Source organism: Conger conger, chromosome 5 (genome assembly GCF_963514075.1).
Source record: "Conger conger chromosome 5, fConCon1.1, whole genome shotgun sequence".
In the NCBI taxonomy this organism is placed as follows: domain Eukaryota; kingdom Metazoa; phylum Chordata; class Actinopteri; order Anguilliformes; family Congridae; genus Conger; species Conger conger.
The window spans coordinates 14,087,654-14,107,800 of NC_083764.1; the positions used below are offsets into that span (position 1 = coordinate 14,087,654).

At 39.4% G+C, this 20,147-nt stretch overlaps 1 protein-coding gene across 1 annotated transcript in view; it reads left to right on the top strand.

Annotated features, from left to right (window-relative positions):
• Positions 1-10,977: 10,977 nt before the first annotated feature.
• The window catches only part of ptprk (protein tyrosine phosphatase receptor type K), a 133,258-nt gene continuing 124,088 nt past the window's right edge, over positions 10,978-20,147 (top strand). The window contains 1 exon segment of the mRNA XM_061244050.1: positions 10,978-11,175. Within this exon segment, the coding sequence (XP_061100034.1) occupies positions 11,103-11,175 (73 nt within the window). The 5' untranslated portion in view covers positions 10,978-11,102.

Consider the following 20,147-nt stretch of genomic DNA (forward strand, 5'->3'; position numbering starts at 1 on the left):
GCACGAGAATATAAAACTGTTTGAATATCTATGACTTTGATAGATAGAAAAAGTAAGAAAGTACAGTTATGGCGAAAATAGCACAACCTATCCCACCGCAGCATACATTTAAATAATGTATTAACCTTGAAATTCCATCCATCCATCCATTATCTTAACCCGCTTATCCTGAACAGGGTCGCAGGGGGGCTGGAGCCTATCCCAGCATACATTGGGTGAAAGGCAGGAAGACACTCTGGACAGGTCGCCAGTCCAACGCAGGGCACAAACACCATTCACTCACACACTCATACCCACGGGCAATTTAGACTCTACAATCAGCCTAACCTGAATGTTTTTGGACTGTGGGAGGAAACCGGAGTACCCGGAGGAAACCCATGCAAACACGGGGAGAACATGCAAATTCCACACAGAGAGGCCCCGGCCGACCGGGATTCAAACCCAGGACCTCCTTGCTGTGAGGCGTGCTGCCTATCCTTGAAATTTCCCATCTTAATTTTTTCTACAAAATAATTGATATAATCTTAAATCCAACCATTCAGTCTAATAAAAATGCCTAATTTTCTTTGAAAACATCAGCGCTGTACTGCACTTTGCCATAATCGGACTCAATTAGCCATCATGTATTCCATTTGTGATGTTTGTCCTTTTGTTCAGAGTGAGTGACTGAGTGCCTCTAAAGGAACGGACATGATCATACATCGATATCAGGGCCTGCAAGAAACCCACTGACCCAAAACAAGGAAAGAGAGGGTTGAATACAAAGGTACTCCAGAAATACGAATATTCCATGATCACAGATAGAGAAGAGTAGGGCAAATGGCATGGAGGGTAATAGCGGAACTGACTGGATGAATCACTATCTAAATTTTTCATGTTCTGAATTACGCTATAATTATACAGTATATTGTGATTATCATTATGATATATTGCATGCAGGTATTATACTCTGTATTTGAAGGTGGATATAACAAAATAGTAGCCCCTAGCCTTGTGACTAAGGTGCATGACTGGGACTTGTTGGTGGTTCAAGCCCCGGTGTAGCCACAATAAGATCTGTGCAGCTGTTGGGCCCTTGAACAAGGCCCTTAACCCTGCATTGCTCCAGGAGGGATTGGCCCCTGCTTAGCCAGTAGGTTGCTTGGAATAAAAGCGGCAGTTAAATAACTGTAGTGTAAAAAAAAATACAATGAAGTCTTCTTGTATCTGTAAAGGAATGTTCAATTAATTTACTATAGTGAAAGATTTCAAGATAGGGAAAAAGCAAACTCACTACTGTATGCGTAATGTATTTGTAATGATTTATTGTGCACTAAAATGCCAATGCTTAACAAAGATCATAACATAGATCATTCACACTGAGCCAGAAATAAGAACAGTGTGTCAAGATATCCATACAAAAAGTAATAAAGCTGGTTCATTTACAGAGAAGTAATTATGTTTTTAATAATGAAAGCTTTTTTAGCATTTTGCAGCAGCAGATTATTTCAAGACGTGGTAGATCATTCTTCACAAGTACAATTAATTTATATTCGCAGGAGGGAGTAATAAAGTCAAACATTTTACTGATTTAATTACAACGATTAAAGCAACAAAAAAAATACATACTGCTGTCTGGATCATGGAAACACAAGTGTTGAGAGCTTTTATTTTGCGTGTTCCTCTCAGTTATCAATTTTGTTGTTTAACATTTTAGATGACACTTTATCCAGAATGACTTACTAGTTTACATTGTTTGTTTACATGTACACTCTGTTTATATGGCTGGATATTTAATGAAGCAAAGTAGCCCAGTTAGAAATCAAATCCACAAATATGGAGAAATGTAATGTAGTCCCTAACTACATAACATTACTCACATTTGGCAGACACTCATATCCAGAGTGAGGTACAGTTGATTAGACTATCCCATCGGGAGCAATGCAGGATTAAGGCCCTGCTCAAGGGTCTAACGGCTGTGCAGATCTTATTGTGACTACACCAGGGATCGAATCCCTGACCTTGCGGGTCCCAGTCATGTACCTTAACCACTATGCTACAGGCCGCCCTATTACTATTATAATAAACTGTCTTGGATCATCAGCTCTGGCCAAATCCAAATCCAGCACTGGTTTTCTTTTCTCCCTGCTAATTAGTGCTACTAACTGTCTTCACTCTTGACTAAAGGCAGGGAGGAAAACCAGTTCTAGGTACTGGCACAGTTTATGACAATAGTAACATGAGTTATGTGAAGGCTTGCCGGGTTTAATTTATTTTCTGTTCCAGTGTAATCAACAGTCCATCATATATTTCTGATATTTAATTGATTTTTCTTTATAGAATATCAGTGCATGGCCAGACCACAATTACTGAAGACTAATTTGAAAGTGGGAAACAAGGGAAGGCATGACCTTTATATTAAATTGAACAAGTTTAATGAAAATGTTAATGAACTAAAGGATGTTCAATTTATGTGAACATTGAAATAAACTACTGAGCAGCCACAATTTATTTTGTACTATAGGAGCACAGTGATTCAAACGTGTCTACATTTGTGAGCCATGTTGTCTTCAGGTGCCTCCATTCACAGAGGAGTTCTAACCATTTTGCGACTACAGCAAGTGATACACAAATTAACGTTAATTTAAAAAGCCAGTGATAATGACTTAACTGACAAAAATATGTATTTTCATATTTCTTTATCACATACCAATAATTTACATGTTGACAATGATGATGATGATGCAGAATTTGTATTGCAAACCTGAAAATGTATGATAGTTGTAAATTCCTCGGCCCTTGGAATATTTTCTGCTCCGTTTTGCATTCTGTTCCATGGCCTTCAGATATTTTTCTATTGACAAGTACCTGCTATGTTTCGCTGAGAGAAACTGCGTTTGGCTTGGACCTCTTCAATGGATTTTCATTTCCCGGATCAAGTGAATTGAAATGGTTTCATATTAATTTACCATTTTCCCTTGCATGCTAATTATTGGCAATTTCATTGCTACTAGTTTACCCAGAATTGTTTTCAATTTCAGTACAGCATCGGTAATCAGTCACGGCAAAATGTCCACAAGAAATGAAAAAATATTGAGGTCACAACAGCAAAATTACTTCACCATTTAAATGTATTGCATCTATACCGCATTCAAAGCTGACTCAGCTGGAATGGATCTGCATCCGGTGGAAATTTTAACAAGTGATTAAAAACCAATACATATCACATACATACATATCCATGGCCAGTGTGGAAATTATATCAAGGTATATTGTTCTCAGTGCTAATATGCAAATTCATCAGCCATATTAAGACATAGAACAATCTGAGTATTAATGTATACACAGTATAACACACTAAAGCCACACAGTATTCATCTTATTCTTTTTACAGCCATTGGTTTACTACATATTTTCTTGTAGCAACTGGGTAATGTACATGCAGTCCAAAGTTGCTACACTGTACACAGTTACATATTTCACCATTGACATTGCTTACTGTATCAATTGCTACACTAAGCTCTGGGCCATTCACAACCTCAAGCGGTGGATGTTCTTTGAAATGTTTGGTAAATCAAGGGTGCAAGCTGCTAAATTGGTGCATTAAATCCAGTGGAGTTTTATTGCTGTTTGAGCTGCTGTACTCAGGATGATAGCCAGCCCAGCTACACACTGTAATATGTCTCTATATCTCCCTGCCAACAGCACCTCTTACACAGTGTGACTTCAGTGGGAGATGCCCAGGCCCTCTGCAGATCTCCATCAGGAGCTGAGTTCTCCTCTCCTTTCCAGCTTCCCCATCAAGCCGTTGCTTACCGCAATGGTGTGAGCGGAGTGCTTCTTTAACCCTGTTGAAACAACTGGTAGCTGGTTGACCAGTTCAGACCAGCTCCCAGTTCAACGTGGTTTAGCTGGTTGACCAGCTCACAGCTTTCAAGATGGGAGGGTTGGATTTTACAGCAGGGTCTACAATTTGAAGAATTGACATGACTTTGACCATGCTACATGCTTCTTGATAATCCCAATCCAAATACCCAACCACCAATACATAAATAAACAAACAACAGTACAGGGTATCCCTCTACATTATGAGGAAGTCTAGCAAATGCAATACAGTATATGCCTATAGCACATTGTAGATTAAATTTTATCATGAGCACTCAAAGCATGGGTTATGCTGTCATCATACCTTAATAGTTCTATTGAATCAATGTTTTGTTTTTAAAAACACATTTGATCATGTTTCATAGCTGTTTTCCTCCTCTGTGCTGTCTGAACTTGCCACAGTAACTATATACAAAAACTTGTTCTACAGGTTTATAGCTGTCATGGAAATGTAGCACTTCCTACAACTCAATGCTCCAAGGTCATGTGACGTTCTGCAGGTGAGTGCCTGAGTTTGTTTACTAAGGTATAAGCACATAGTCTTTTTCAAAAACTCTTGTATGAACTGTGCTATCATTCCTTTGACTTTGGGTCTTTATACTAGCCCTTTTTAACGTCAATTTGCATCCCCATTTGGAACCATTTTCAAAATATAAATGCAAATTCTCAACCGTGCAGCATTTACAACGAAACCATGCAAGTACAGTGGCAAATACGTTGGCATTATATTGGCCTGAGGTCACTGTCCCACTAATGCAGTGCCTTGTGAATTGTAATTTTGGGTGTGACAGTGAAAAGTCAACTCAAAAGTCCTCCGCACTGCAATTTCATCAATGCAATTTCATTAGTACAATTTCATCAAGCAATACAACTCTTTGCTTGGACAGAAACAGCTCCAAGTACTCCAAATGTGTTGGTTCAGCTGAACAAACTGTAGTTTAGGATGGCAACTGTGTCCATATCAGCAGAAAGATGAGGGAGACATGTTTTCTTTTGTTCTCATTCCCTGAGTTGTGCCTTAGGCACAATATTCCAGTCAGTTGAAAAACAAATAGTACAGCATCAGATAAACGGATATTCACTGCTTATCGAATTATCGTTACAATTATGTTAGTACATGTTGCCTAGATAACTCAACCAAATTATCGCAGGTACAGAACTACGTAAAAGAGAGTCCACCTCTACAGATTCTCTATAGGTGTGGAATATGTGTAATAGCCAGGGAAAGGTATATAGGGCATCACAGGAATTTTAAACATGATGCTCCATACATGTGAAAGTGTATAATCAATATGAATTGATAATGCAATGGAGACCTACCATTGGCAGAAATTGGCTTGATTTACCTGATCCACAGCAGAGTGAAAGACTATCATAAATAGTGTAATGCGTCATAGTACTGTATGCGCCCTTAAGATTGGGCTATGGCTTCCAAACTTGCCATCAAATAATCATATTATGAAACATGTGATAATGATCAGTGCATTCTTATCTTCCACTTCTGTAATGTGGCTTTAGCTGTAGTATTGCAGGAATATTTTCCTGGAAACAGCAGCTAGAACATTACCTTGAACTGTAGTTTTTCATTGGCCAATGGTAGTTGTTCTTGTAAGCCTAGTAACTAAAGGCAAGTCACTTTTTTGGCGCTCTATTTTTGGACTTGTCAGCTAGGCAGCTACGGAATGGCTTCTCCAAGGTAATTGCCAATGCTACTGCCATAGCTCACATACAGCTCCATCTCATTACAAGATGACGTCTATTCAGTCATTAAGCACTCGGAGTGGTTCGGCATGCACTGTATGGTGCTGAGTTTCGCAAATCCATAACTACTGAGACTAAAATTGTATTGTGTACTCTTTGTTTCACATTTAAAGGAAGTACAGAGCCCGTGGTATCGAACAAACTGAATCTGTGACTGGTAGATAAGTGTGTCTGTGAAAGGTGAGTCGTTTGTCTGAAAATGTTCCTATGCTATAAATGTACTTGTCATCAGAGATCTGAGAAAACACAAGGTTGAGTAGCTGCACCACCTTGTTTTTTTTTGTAATGATCAACAATGAACCTGATACTACTGCTGATATGAGCACCAGCTGTGAGTAGTCATAACTACTTGAGGACTGCTATTGGATGTTCTGCACAGTGCTTTATAGCGCTTAGACTTATACATTTTTAATAGACTCAAGACCATGCAACAGTTGGTGTATGGGTTTTGGAGTATTAAATGTGGCAATTGGTATTATCACCAGCAGACTGAAAAACAATTTATTTGGCTTTAATGCAGTCAGGTTATGCCTGGATAAAAACGAAAGTACCATATGGTACCACCGTGTGACAACCTGATCTCATTACATGAGAGAGGTGTGGTTTGTGTGAGTCACCCATTGTTTATGCAAACTGATAGGGAACATTGTGTAAGCCAGCTGTGAGCTTGCGTCTGCATAAAGAAATGTACTCACTGACGCGCAAACACAAGTTAATCCGTGTGGAACCATGTGTAGTAACACCCTTCAACAGATCTAGCAAAGTCGGAATGTATACCCTGTTAATGAAAGTGTGAGAAAAAAAAACTGTTGCCTTTTAGCAACATACTTTCAATTTTCTGTTTTGATTTTCAATTATTTTTTCCCCACTGAGAACACATTACACATATTTGGAAATTAATCAGAGGTTTTGCAATTGCTTAATTTACATCTCATCTAACAACACATTAATTTCATTGCTTGTGAACAACTTGCAATGGTTTTGAATTTTCAAATATTACAATACGTAATACACATGCCCCAATGAACCATGCATCTACATCCTTGTCAAGTGACTTGAACGCATCTGGTTTTTTACGTCTGGTGACTTTTGTTGACATTTATCTCGCTGGTATATTAATGTTGTAGCTGGTGTCAAACAGCACCCAGGGCTATTTTTAGAGAAAAAGAATATCAGCAGAAGTGCATACAATTATGAAATCTATCTACGTTTTATTTGCCAGTAAATATTTGAAAACAGTTGAAAAACTTTATCAAGTACAAAGCCAAGTCAAGGGTCCTTCAGTCCGTGATTTTTTTTTACTAAACATCCTTTCAAAACAAGTTTGCTACTTTAAATTTCTTTTTGTAGATAATTTAACAGAACCCCAGTGAACCTTAATGATATACTAACTAGTCATCATCATCATCATCATCATCATCCAAAAAAGTAAGTACAGTAAATAATTACCACAGACCTTGTTTCACATCTACTTTACTCACATGATGTCATCCTGCCAACCAAATGTCTTGCCCCAAATAACATATTAACCAAGAGGTCACAAGGTAACATAGGTGGCAGTGTCACATTAATGGTTAGAGGACTGGGCTTGTAACCTACAGGAAAGGTGACAAGTTCAATTCTGAGGTAGAGGGACATAGCCATTGTATCGTTGAGTGAGGCACTTAACATGAATTACTTCAAAAAACTTTATGAAAGTCACTTAGCCTGAATTGCTTCAGTACATATCCAGCTATACAAGTGAATGCAACATAGAAATGCAAAAGCGTAAGTAGCTCTGGATAAGAGCATCTGCTAAAGTGCCTGTAATAATGCCTAATATACCTAACATTGGTAAATTGCCAATCATTTTAGGAGAGTAATGAATCACCAGGTGTTTTAATGTGATACAGCTCTTCGTGCTCAGATAACATTTAAACATTAATATCACAAATATAAATGAATACTAGTTGTACAAATTCATATATTGTTGGGTGCATATAACTGAGCGTTTGATCATAGGATATATTATAATAGTTTCATATACATGCAATAGATTCTTTCTAATTCCCTTTCTCCTAAATCTGGAGGCAGCCTCATTGGCACAAGTGAGGCTTTGCCCAGGTTTTCACTGCATTAAAATTTGAGTGAGAACTGACCATGAAACTCTGGCCTCATAACCTCTCTGCTGATGGACTGGTTACAAGCAGAACAAGAGTAGGGGTTAGCAAACTGTTGTGATGTTGTTTTACTCAATTGCAAAGCTTTGGTCAATATACAGCTCAACAGATTAGCTATTAAGAGATTTCATGGCAAAATTCCCTTAATCCAAAAATATCTATTCAGCCATACATGAGGCAGCAACTCAATGCATAAAAGCATGCAGACATGGTCAAGAGGCTCAGACCAACCATCAGAATGGGGAAGAAATGTGATCTAATTGACTTTGACCATGATGATTGTTGGTGCCAGATAAGGTGGTTTGAGCATCTCAGAAACTGCTAATCTCCTGGAATTTTCACAAGCAAGAGTCTCTACAGAGAATGGTGTGAAAAACAAAAAACACCCAGTGAGCGGGGGTTCTGGGGCTGAAAATGCCTCGATAATGAAAGAGGTCATAGGAGAATGACCAGACTGATTCAAGCTGATTCAAGGAAGGTAACAGTAACTCAAAAAAAATAACCATGCATTACAACAGTGGTATGCAGAAGAGCATCTCTGAATACACAACACAAGGGACATTGAAGTGGGTGAGCTACACCAATACGCCTAAAAAAACAAATAAAGTGTCATAATTTACATTATGAGTGTACATTAAGTACTTTGCTTCTACTCACAAAGGTATGGGCATTAAGGTGTATTCCATCTGCCATTGAGAGCATATGTAGCTGTGTTATTATTAATTACATCAAGATAATACTGATTAATGCAAAATATAGCTTACTAGGTCCCAAAGCATTAACCAAATTAAAGCATGCTATTTAAGTACATTTTAGGCATCGATCCATATTGGCCATGTCATTTTCACAGCACACCTCACATTGTATTTACATTTGTTTTATATACTGCCAGTCTTTCAACCTGGCAATTCCAACAGGGACCACCTTGGCATGGTTCCATCTGTGGAAACGGGTTGTTAGAGAGCTGTGGATGACCATTCTTTACTTAAAATCACTTTGCACCATACCCTTCCTTTACTGTCTACCCAACACTACTGGGGAAAAGAAGCTCCTTTAATAAGCCTGCTCTACCTTTAGCCCTGCGGAATTGTATACACACAGTCCTTGTTAAGAAAGTGGCCGTTTGAAGAGCTTGTTTATGTTTCTTTACTTTCTCTTTTCAGAGTGGGAAGGACCAACATGTAGCCTTAAGCAGCACTAACACATTCACTTTGTTGTATTTGGATTGTTGTTTTTTTCCCCTCTCCTTTTTTCATTTTCAAATCGTGTCTTGTTTTGTCAGAACTGTATTGCCCTCACCCGTAGTACCCTCTGTGAATCTCAGAGCAAGAGTCTTGGGGTTATTTGCTATGTGGTGCGAGGCTAGAATTGACAATGCGTTGTCCAAGCATTTTGACACCTGAAATCGGCAAATAAATAAATAAATAAATAAAATCCCAGGCCACTTTTCTTTCAGCTACGGATTTGACAAGGCCTTTGATTTGGAATGTTTACACCGCAGCGCTGCCCACAGCTCAAACCCTTACCCAAGCGAGTGCCTTGCCGGTTCGGTGTAAGACTGCGTATTTTGATAAGCCTTCAACAGGCTTGCCATCCACGGTGTATAATTACAAGACCACGTCAAATCAAGTCATGCTACTCTTCACTTTTTAAATCTGTTCTCATGTGAATCAGACAGCCCGGATGCTGCTGCAGACAGGTGGTAAAGGGTCAGCAGTAGTAGTCCGTCACCTTAAGTTACAGGGGCCAGTGAAGAACGCTGGGTGCGTCTATTCGGATTTTATTTATTTGTTTTTGTTGTTTTTGTAGCCCATGAACGTCTTACCAGCTGAACTTTATTATGTTTTCTCAAAGAGAGGGCGAAGAAGTAGGCCTATTTAATGATGCTGGTCTAGGCTACCCTTCGTGAATTACTGTGTTAGGCTAATTAATGTCGTAATAACAATTTTTTCATTCAAGAAACATTATTATCCCCTAAAAATAAAAAAAATTCTCGCTGAGATAAATAATCGGAAAAACGTGACGTTATAATTATAGGCATATGTAATAATCAATAACTGGATCGTGTTAGCGATGTTCTTATTTTATAGCGAAATTGCACAATTCACTTTCACAGAGTCGCTAGTCTATGTGTTGTTAAATAATTCATAAAAAGACCGTTTTATCTTCAGGACGTCCGAATGCTCGTCTAACCGATGATACAGAATTAAACTAGAACAGCCTACGGGCGGACTACTTTGAGACCATAGATGTTTAAACCGTTGAGATGCTGAAACAGTTTCTTTGATTAGGCTGTAGCCTACTATAGTGCACATGGTGCGATTTCGCAACTGGGTAATTTCAAAACTATAACGCTAGATCATAGCCTTGCCAACGTATTATTCATTTCTCAGAGTCATGAGCCACATCTACTAATATGCAATAAAGTAATAAAACGAGTCACACCAGCCTACACATACAGACAGACACACTCCACGCACACACACTGTATTTCTCAAATTATAGTGTATAATTTACACACAGTCAAAAATTGGATCAACTCTGTTGCTTGTCGGTACTGTTCGTTATTGTCGCAAAGTGTCACGGGACGCGTGTAGTATGCATCAACGTCGTCTGGCACAGGGCAAGGTAACGTTATAGCCTATAGTGACAGGATAGTTTGTCCCAGTCGGTTTCAGCAACAGCCTGGTGTGTCTATTAGCACGTTAATAAAGATGGGTGCCAGTTTAGTTGAAAATCACATTCGCAGTAAGTTGTATTGACGGTGATATATTGTTGTCGCTTCGAATTCGGACTGTGTTTAAAAGTCGTAGCTCATTCATCTCTTAATGTTAACCCCCTTTAACGGTTCAATCGTTCAATGGAGTTCAACAACCTGAAAATGATCTGCTCACTCACGGGTATCAGTTCAAAGCAGGCACTGCAGAACTTCACTGATCTTCGTGCCACGTGGATAGACTTGATACAAATGAATAGATTCACGCATTCACGTAGTATAAAGATTTGTGGGATCTTCGTAGCCCCAGCTCGAAACTGATTCCTCCTGAACAAGCACCCTATTTGTCAAAAATAAAGAAATCGTCCAACTGAAGTAGCGACCTGGTAACAGCAGAGGGAGCTTTCTTTCCCCGAGAAGGGAAGATTTTCAAACAGCGGCGTTTGAATTGGAGAGAAAGCTGACGTCATGGACCTTCTCTCCACTCACCGAGAAACAAAGTAGCCGAGAGAGTGGAGCCGTGAGAATGGAGCGCATGAATCGGCAGGAATAACCAAAGCAATCGAAACAATTTTTAAACTTTGAAAACTCAATAAACAAGCATGGATACGATCGCTCTCAATCTGTTACTGTTATGTTTACATATTCTCCGAGCCGGATCCCAATTCACAGCTGGTAAGTTGTTGGTTGTTTTATAAACATTTTACTGTTTCGAACGACTAGGAAAGTTACAGAATGTTTGGCTGGAAACGTTCCCATCAAGGTGTGCACGTCGGCAAAGTTGGAAACTTTGTCAAGACTGTTGCGGCCGTTGTTGTGGCTTTATTTCGGCTACGATTGGATTTATTTTGAGTTATGTCCTTATGGTATCGGATTCTAAACGGGTACATTCAAAACGCCCCACAGGTATCTAAAACAGACGTTTAAAGCCGCATCGTGGGAATGATATGAAAGCGGTCCAAGCGCTCCCTCCGTCCATGTAATGTGTTTAGATTGTATATATCGGGATTGTTTTCGTGAATAAAGTAATACGATCCGTCTTATTTTTTCTGATGGCATGATTTACAGAGAGGGGTTGGAAAGTGTAAACCACAGAAGATGATCAATTAAGCTTTGTCTTAATGGTTCGCTTAAGGTTAGTAGGTGAACGCGACGCAGTACAGTATGCTCCTAAAAAAACAGCGCTATGCTATTTGGGAAACTTTTGACGAAGATTGGTAATGCTTGTTTATCAGCCGCTCGGATGGGGTCCGTGATCCCATTTGCACGTTTTAGTAGTGTTACGCACTCATGACATTTAGGCTGGTGATCACAAGTGTAGTAAGATATATGTCCGTATTGTCAAAGGTATTGTGAAACCGTTCACACAAGTTCTTTTACACGAAGGTGAACTAGGGAACTTCCTCGTATATCTAAATTAACGTTAGTAGTATTCTAACCTGCCCAAGATTTACGGAAGCTACAGTATATCATGGGTGCTGTTAAAATCCATAAGTGTTCGCCTATAATAAGGTAGCCTAAATATTTATATTCTAATGTGGATCAGATCATATAAAAAGGCAGTTCACTTGTCAGAAACTTTGCTTATGGTGAATTATGGTAATCACAATGAGTAGGTTTTTATCTTACTTATGGTTTATGCAAATAGAACCCTAAACCAACCTTTCGTTTAAAAGGCAATATTTTCTGAATTATCAATATTTTAGATTTCATAGATGTAGAGTGCTCTTTTGTTCTGTAGATGGTGTTAAAATCAAAGCACAGGTTAAAGCATATACCCTTGCCTATCCACTTCCAACCGCGAGAGACCAACTTTATCAGGGCTAGACCCCCATCAACAAAACACAGCTCTCCAAAATATTTTAGGAATGTACCACTACCTCTGACTCAACACTGGTGTTATATGTGCACTTTTAGATACAACTGGAAAGAAAATGTTGAAGAGTGAAGCAATACATTTTATTCCTTTGACCTAGACTTTTATTTTGTTGTGGAAATTATCTGAAATGGCAATATTTACATTTTGGTTAAAATACTGGATTCATCTACTGGTGACATTTTTAAAATACGTGCAGGAGGGTGGTATCCTACTATCTATTAAGCAGTTAAAGTGGTGATTTCTTGAGGAAAGTCTGTTGTTTTTAAATATCTTAAATAAAAACGGTGTTCTATAATTTTTTCTTGATTATTTATTCCCCATTTTGTATCTTTGTATTTTAAGAATCAGAAAAATATGATATGTCCATGTTGCCACCTTCTTGCCTTTAAAATGTATAATAGGTTTAATTACTAGTGTTATTTTTGTGTATATAGGTACTGTATCTATTTTAACTCTGATCAGCCTCTGAACTCTGAACAGTTTGAATTTTAGATTATATGATTAGTGGTCGACTGGTCTGTAAACCTATTACAACAAACAGCCTCAGGTTACTGCCAAGGAGAGTGAAGAGCTTCCAAATTAAAATGCTGTTCCGCCGAAATAAAGCACCAGTTCCCACATCTGTTTGAGTGTAGCCTACATCTACAGATTAATTCACCAATGGGGAAAAAATAAGTGTAAAATACAGCTGTCTGTATAATTGCTGGTTTAATTAATCAGAAAGCCTTAACCATGGATTAATTGCATTAGACTAATCAAAACCACAGGATGACAAATGCCAAATTACACTATTTGGAGATTGATTAGCAAATGGTGTAATTATGCCTGCAGTATTATGGAAATTAGCTAAAGGATCACTTTACATTTAAACGCAATGCTCTGAAACGAGGAAGCAACGTCAACATGCTGATCTATGTGGTCTGCTCTGTTGCATCTACCTGTGGCGCAAATAGGACCTAGGGAATGAGTTGACTTTCACAATGGCCCTATCACTCTGCCTGTGGCCCTTTCCTAATTAGTGGTGCCAAAAGGGCCTCTATTTGACCTTATCACCTTTTGTACCCCGTGTAGTCTATGTAGCCTGTTTATAAATGTCTGATTGTCACTAGACGATACATAAATAAATACACAGTTATTTCTTTAGTTGTTTGAGTGTGAACTTTTTTTGTTTATTCTTGTATCCTGTTTTAATAGTGGAAAGTCTGTTTACCAAGTTTCACTCAAAGAAGGACATTCTGTCCCTGCAGTCTAAACAATTCCCTTTTATGTCTAGCCTTTGATAAAATTAGCTAGATGTCTTTTTTTTACTTTCAGTTATCCAAGTAGTTTTCATTCAGTTTGGAAATTCAGTTATATCATCTTTTTGAATACAATTCAGGGCCTTTTACCGCCCAATGCATTTCTCTAAACCAGTTTTCTGTAACAAGGTTTTAATGTAGATATATTGAAATTTAAATTGAATTTCCCATTAAGGGCAGGCACACAGGTGCTACTTGCCAGGATGGGGAACCAAGTTATGGCCTCAAACCAAGTCAATTTACGAACAAAGGGAACTTATCCCAACAGCCAAAGGGGATGTCCACCCATTCAGTGTGTGAAATCAATGTTTTCTGCTTATTTCTGGAAATATGAGAAAGCCACAAGGGGGGAAAACGAATGCTTGATTTGTGAATCAGTAAGCAACTTTCTACTCTGTGATTCCTGAGATGAACGAACCTGAACCCAGCTTTCCTGTTTTATGTAAAAACTTGAGAGAAGTTTGAGAGAAGAATACTTTTTGAAGGCCTGAACTGTCAACAATAAACTTTGCATATGATTAGAATAATGTATCACAGGAATATAATAAAATGGTAAAATGTTATTTGAAAACGATTCTCTTTTAACTTTCACTTGACAATTCTCTCATACAGCCTCACAGGAATGGCCTCAGTTGTATGCTGTATGCGTTTCATCTGCATCCTTGAATTACTGGTGAACGGGGGAGGTTACAGCTCTGCTGAAGTTATTCTCCTCCAACAGAAAGCAGACAGAGAGCCAGGCTTCATTTGAACACACATCCAAGTGATGTGAATTTAGTGCTGAGGTATGCCAAACTAGCCCTGCGTCTGGGTAATTAAGTTTGAGACGATGGTCCTTTTATGGACGCCCTCCTATCGTTGGTGAGTGACCCACGGGCTGTTGAGCGAGACGACGCTAAGCAGAGAGGCTAAGCTGCTGACGGTTCACTGCAGCAGAACCAGATATCTGTTTTATTACAGGTTAGATGGCAGTCAGAAGTTGCTTATCGCAGCACCCATGTAAGAATTGTTCTGCCTTATTTTAAACGCTCGACAGAATTCGTTTGCAACCCGGCAAGGTATTTGTTGTTGTTTTGTGAAGTTTAAGATTATGCATGATAAATCAATACCTGACAGAACATGTCAAGTATTTTTGCAACTATAAAGATTTTTAAATTTATTTCCTTCATATTTCACAAGCGCTGCATAATTTCCCCTTGGGTTTATTAATTCTGACTTGTGATGTAAATGTTTTGTCAGCATATAGCTGCTTTAAAAGCACCATTTTAAATGAGCGTGCTGTTCTCGTTGCAAACCAGACAGACTTGTTAAACGTAGCACACTGTGAAGCTAAAAAAAAAAAAAAAAACTGTTTGGGTTTAAATGCCTTCTCCCTTTTCGCCGTCCCTTTAAATGGGAGTTGTTAGCTTTCAGGAAATAAACCTGAGTAACCCTATTCAGACCTGCCAATTCTGCGTCTGGGGAACTGCGCCCAAAATCTTGTATTTGACTATGCCTTCAGCTTTGTTCTTTGGGCTTTTGTGACTACGAGGTAATGAGTGAGCAAACGGCTCTGTGGAGCTACTTCAAACACCGCGTCTACGGAGGCGACGGGAGGGCTGTCCGTGATGTCGCCGCGCACGATGAGAGTGCCTTCGCCGACTATCGGCGCATGGAGAGATGACTTGGAGTGGGGGAATTGTTCCTTTCACAGAGCTGGCCATCCTCTCAGACACAGTTATTCTTATACACCCTTTTCTTTGTCATCGCAGCATTTTGTGGATTACCTCGGCAATGGCGATTAGGTGCTCCATTTTGTGGTGGTATTTTAAGAGCTTTTTAAAGCGCTGACTTGACTTTATTCCTGATAGTGGCTATAGAAAAAAAGCTCAGAAGAAGGATTTTGGTGTTTCGTTTTTATTGATGCTGGTGGCTTTCCCTTCCCCAGAGAATTTAGCATCATAACATTATCTCAGATAAGATTATGGCGCATAAACGCATCATATTGCCAGCCTGTTTTTGAACTTCAGGCCCCCCCGTCCCCCCCCCTCCCTGTGCTAGGCCTTCCAAATTTATTTCTTTTTCTTTTTTTACTTTGGTCTGTGGGAAATCTGACTTTCCTTTCAGAGTGCGAACGGTGTCATGTGCTGTCACAATGCAGCTCCTCCTCTTAAGTCTGTTGAATTTGAGCTGTGAGCAGTTTTCCTAGCCAGAATAAACAGCAAAAGTACAACAGTGGAATGTACCTCAAAATATTTGACGCATCTTTGCTTATTTTTTTATGCCATATTGAGAAGACATATTTCATAAACCTGTTCTGAACACCCCCCCCCCCCTTCAGCAGCTGTGTTTTCAGTTATACCTTTAGCTCCCAGACAGTGTGTCATGTGAGAGGAGCGTCTGACAGGATTTTCAAACGCTCTGGGGTAAAATAATAACAAACCCTTCTGCACAGCCAGTGCACAGTGATTTGGAACAGCCACCCCCCCCCCTCCAAAAAACAAAAACTGTGTGTTGTGTGTGTGTGTGTGTTGTGTGTGTTGTGTGTGAGTGAGCATTGCAAAGATTGTTTAAAAAGAATTTATAAAATAATTACAAAAAAACTGCACTGACCCTGATGTTTCAGAGCTGAAATGGAAACAAGGGCCAAGTACTTTAAAATAAATCAGACATTGCAAAATTACATTTAAAAATACTGCCACCAAATGTATGGGAGGGTATGCACAAGGGTAGCAATAAAAAAAGACGAAATGAGATCAGCCAGAGTGATGACAAAGATCCAGTTCTCCAGAGAATTGTGTAAAATTGTCAGTCCATTATCGTTTTCATGGACTTTTGTAACGTTATAGTTAATATTAATCCTTCACATTGTTTGCTATGACAGATATTCTACATGTATAATGCACCCAATTAATTTACATTCTCAGTGGATAAAGTAGTTAAGTCAACTATGTACACATTTACTGGGTCAAATTCTCCACATCTAGCATGGCAAATGATTAACAATGGATGGTTATGGTTTTTGATATATACATGACTCAAAGGTTGCAAAGATGCATTTTTAATTGTCATAATTAGATCCAATTCTACAAAAGACCACATTTGGCAGTGCAGATGTGCCTGTTGCCAAATGTGTAAATCAGATAATTTTGATGGGATGCCAAGGGTGTGCGTGTGTGGCAATTAAAAACAAGTTTATGCAGTAGCCTCTTAGCTATGTTGTAGCTATGCTAGTAGCTCATCGGCAAATTGTTGACCCATATGCCTCCAAGAACTGATTAATAGGTTTGTGTGTACATACCTGCGTGCTTACGTGTGTATGTGCGTGCCTGTGTGTGTGTGTGTGCACGCACGCACACAAATAACAACTGCACATGAGTACATTGCTTCAGCAAAGCCTTGATTTAGATGCTCTATTTTTTCCAGAGCATTTAAGTTCAGCTAGCTGCAGCACAAACATCCATCTTTTAAACTAAGTGTGCATTTAGTCCTCAATATAAATTCACTGTTTTTGGGGAGTTCAGAGTACTGTGAGTGCATCCGTTCCTTTCCTTTTGAAAACTTGCTTCCCTAATGGTGGGATCTTTTTTTGCTTATTTTATACTTTAATGCACTTGGGCCTATATCCTGTAGGAATGATGCAAACCAGAATCACATCACTCTTACATGATGTAGACGTCTCTCTACTTTGTGATTATATCAGCTGGCTTGCTGGAGGCATATTTCTTATTTTGTTGATGAATGGAACTTCCAGAACTGAAGAAAATGGAGGAAATGTGGCAGTATTATGCTTTTTATGAGCTCTGTCATGTCTCTGTATGCACTGAAGAACACAATACAACCTTGTGCAGCTGCATAGCCTTCTTCTTTATTTATTTAATGGTTGTTGCCTATTGAGTAATTACAAATATTGAGATAGCATATAATCTTGATGCTATAAAAGTTGTCTTAACTGTAACCCGTCAGTGTTGGCAGAGCGGAAAAGGCTGTGGAACTGTGGAAGAATTGGTACAGAACACTCCCACAACCCTTTGCATCTTTAGCTTTAACGGGCGACAGGAGCGCCACCCGACATTGGCACTTACTCTAAAGACTGTAGGCAATTTGCTGTTCAAGCTGTGTTTTGTGTTCATGGCTTGTAGTTCCACCTCCTCTTAAATGGGCTGGCAATAGAATGAATGCCTGCGGTTCACCTGCATTCAGCTTCACCTCAGCATATCCTACTGACAGAAAGTGGGTTTTTATGAGTGCGGTTATATTCGAAGGAGGCCTTACATATTTACACGGGAGGTTAATTGTACTGTAACACTGGGTAGAGTACCCCCTTGGCTAGCTTGATTTCAAAGGCACACTCAGATTCTGCATTCAGACCTGAGCGGCCCAAAGCTATTCAGTGTGGTTTTTGTTTGTATTGTGTCATGTGAAATGCCCTTGAAAAAACAGTTGTTCCTGGGAGTCCTCTCTAGCCTGACTCAATCAGTCTGAGCTTGCTTCCTTCACAGTGTAACCACTGTGGAACCCATTGGCTGTTTTTTTCAGTTGTGTCAGATTTTGAGGTAGGCTGGTAGAACGGGCATTGGCCGGTAACGTCTGCATAAATGATTGTATCTAAATGTAGATGGGAATCCGTAATGCATGCCTCCCCTCCCCTCCCCTCCCCGTGTGTTTTTCTGATGAAGTTATGCAGCTCCCACCTGCTGGTTGGAGAGACAAGTGGGCTGTCACTTACTGGTACATTAAACGTACAAAGCCGACTCCTCTGACAAAACATGGGATTTATAGCCCCTCACTTAAACAAAGAGTTGGAGGTTCTCTTAAATCACCCCCTCGCTCCCCGTTTTCAGTGTTCTGTCCGTAAGCACTCGGAATGCACATCTCGGAGTGTGCACTTTGTGCAGATTCATTCTTTTACGGTAGATTTCAGATGAAAAGTTCCCTTTTGTAGGAAAACGTTTATACAAGTACTATGTGGTCTTTATTTAGTCTACATCATAGACTTGGGGGAACAAAATAGAAAAATGGTATTTTGAGGCAGAGATGCACTGCGGCCAAGGTCGGTAACCGCCAAAGATTCTTTTCCGTCATGCACTGGCTGTTTTAATCTGACTGTTTTTCCCCCACCATCTTCATTTTGTGTTTTCAAGGCCTGCTTCTCATCCTGTGCTCTTTATGGCACCCTACACCTGTTTAGATATAGTGTATAAATGTGCATGTCACTGCTGTTTTTAAGGACACTGAAATAATCGCTCCTTAGTAGAATGAAGTTAGCCATGGTCCTCTTTTGTGTGACAGGCGTTGTCAACGGGAGTTATGTTCCGAGCATGGTTGTTTGCTTGAAAGAATAACAAAGCCCACATGATGTTTGTGCTGGGGTTTTTCCCCCCTCCCTCGCAGTACACAGTCAACGAGCACGTGGAAAGCACAACCTCCCTCCCTCCCCCCCCTGTGACTTTCCTAAAATACCCTAAACCAACTGGGCATTTGTCTTTCCCATGAGTCCTGCTCAAATCTTTTCCCCACATGTGGTACTGGTTAACTGTGGCTCTCTGTGTTTGAATTGCGATTAACAAGGTTGTTTGGGGTGAATGAACATTTTGAAGAATTTGCACGGAACACTTGTGTACATTCAGGTATTTACCGCTTCATCCTCGGAAACAAAACAAAACCCGAAAAGCTTTGGCTGAATATTTGATGCATCTGAATATGCAAGAATCAATTGACATTTCATGGAGATAAATTTGAATCAGTGAGATGTGCCTTTCCTGTTGGCTCATTGATATTCAGAAAAGACAGGAGAGTGTAGAGTTCAGCCCGTGTTTGTCAGTGACATCATTTACATCCAGCTGAGAACTTTGATAGGGTCAAGTTAACTCAACAGGCTAACATTGTTTCATGGCAGCCAATTTCTAATAAAGAAATTGGAATGTCTGCAGCAGCCCGTAGGTGAAGGTTAAATAGCTGGAGTTCTACCAGCGAGAAGCACGATCTGATTACAAAGTTGCATTTCAGCTTCTCAACAGACCTGAAAGTGCCTCTGTCTTAATTCGTTATTTCTGTGCTCGTTGTTATTGCGTGGAAAGTTGAAGGAATAAATTATTTCGCAACTTTTACCTGAAAAACAAGCCATCAACCAGTATGTATGTTCTTGGGATGATAAGGCGGTAATGTTTTAAATGCTATAGTGATGGTGAAGTCCAGGATAGATACATTTATTTTTTCACTCCAATAGAAAGCAATGGAAATGCCAGGCAAAATATAAGTACAACAGTCGAATGCAACCCAATATGATAAATGTGTTTATAAAACATTGGAAGGACACAGTGGAGATGATTTTACAACCTTTTATGGCACTAAAATTCAGTGCTAGGGTAGAAATCTATATCGTTTTATTTTGTTGAATCACATTGAGGAATCATGCAATAAGTAAGCCCTGCATTTTGATTTCTCATGACTTTACCCCCTTTCAGGTTCTGAGACTATACATTCAATGT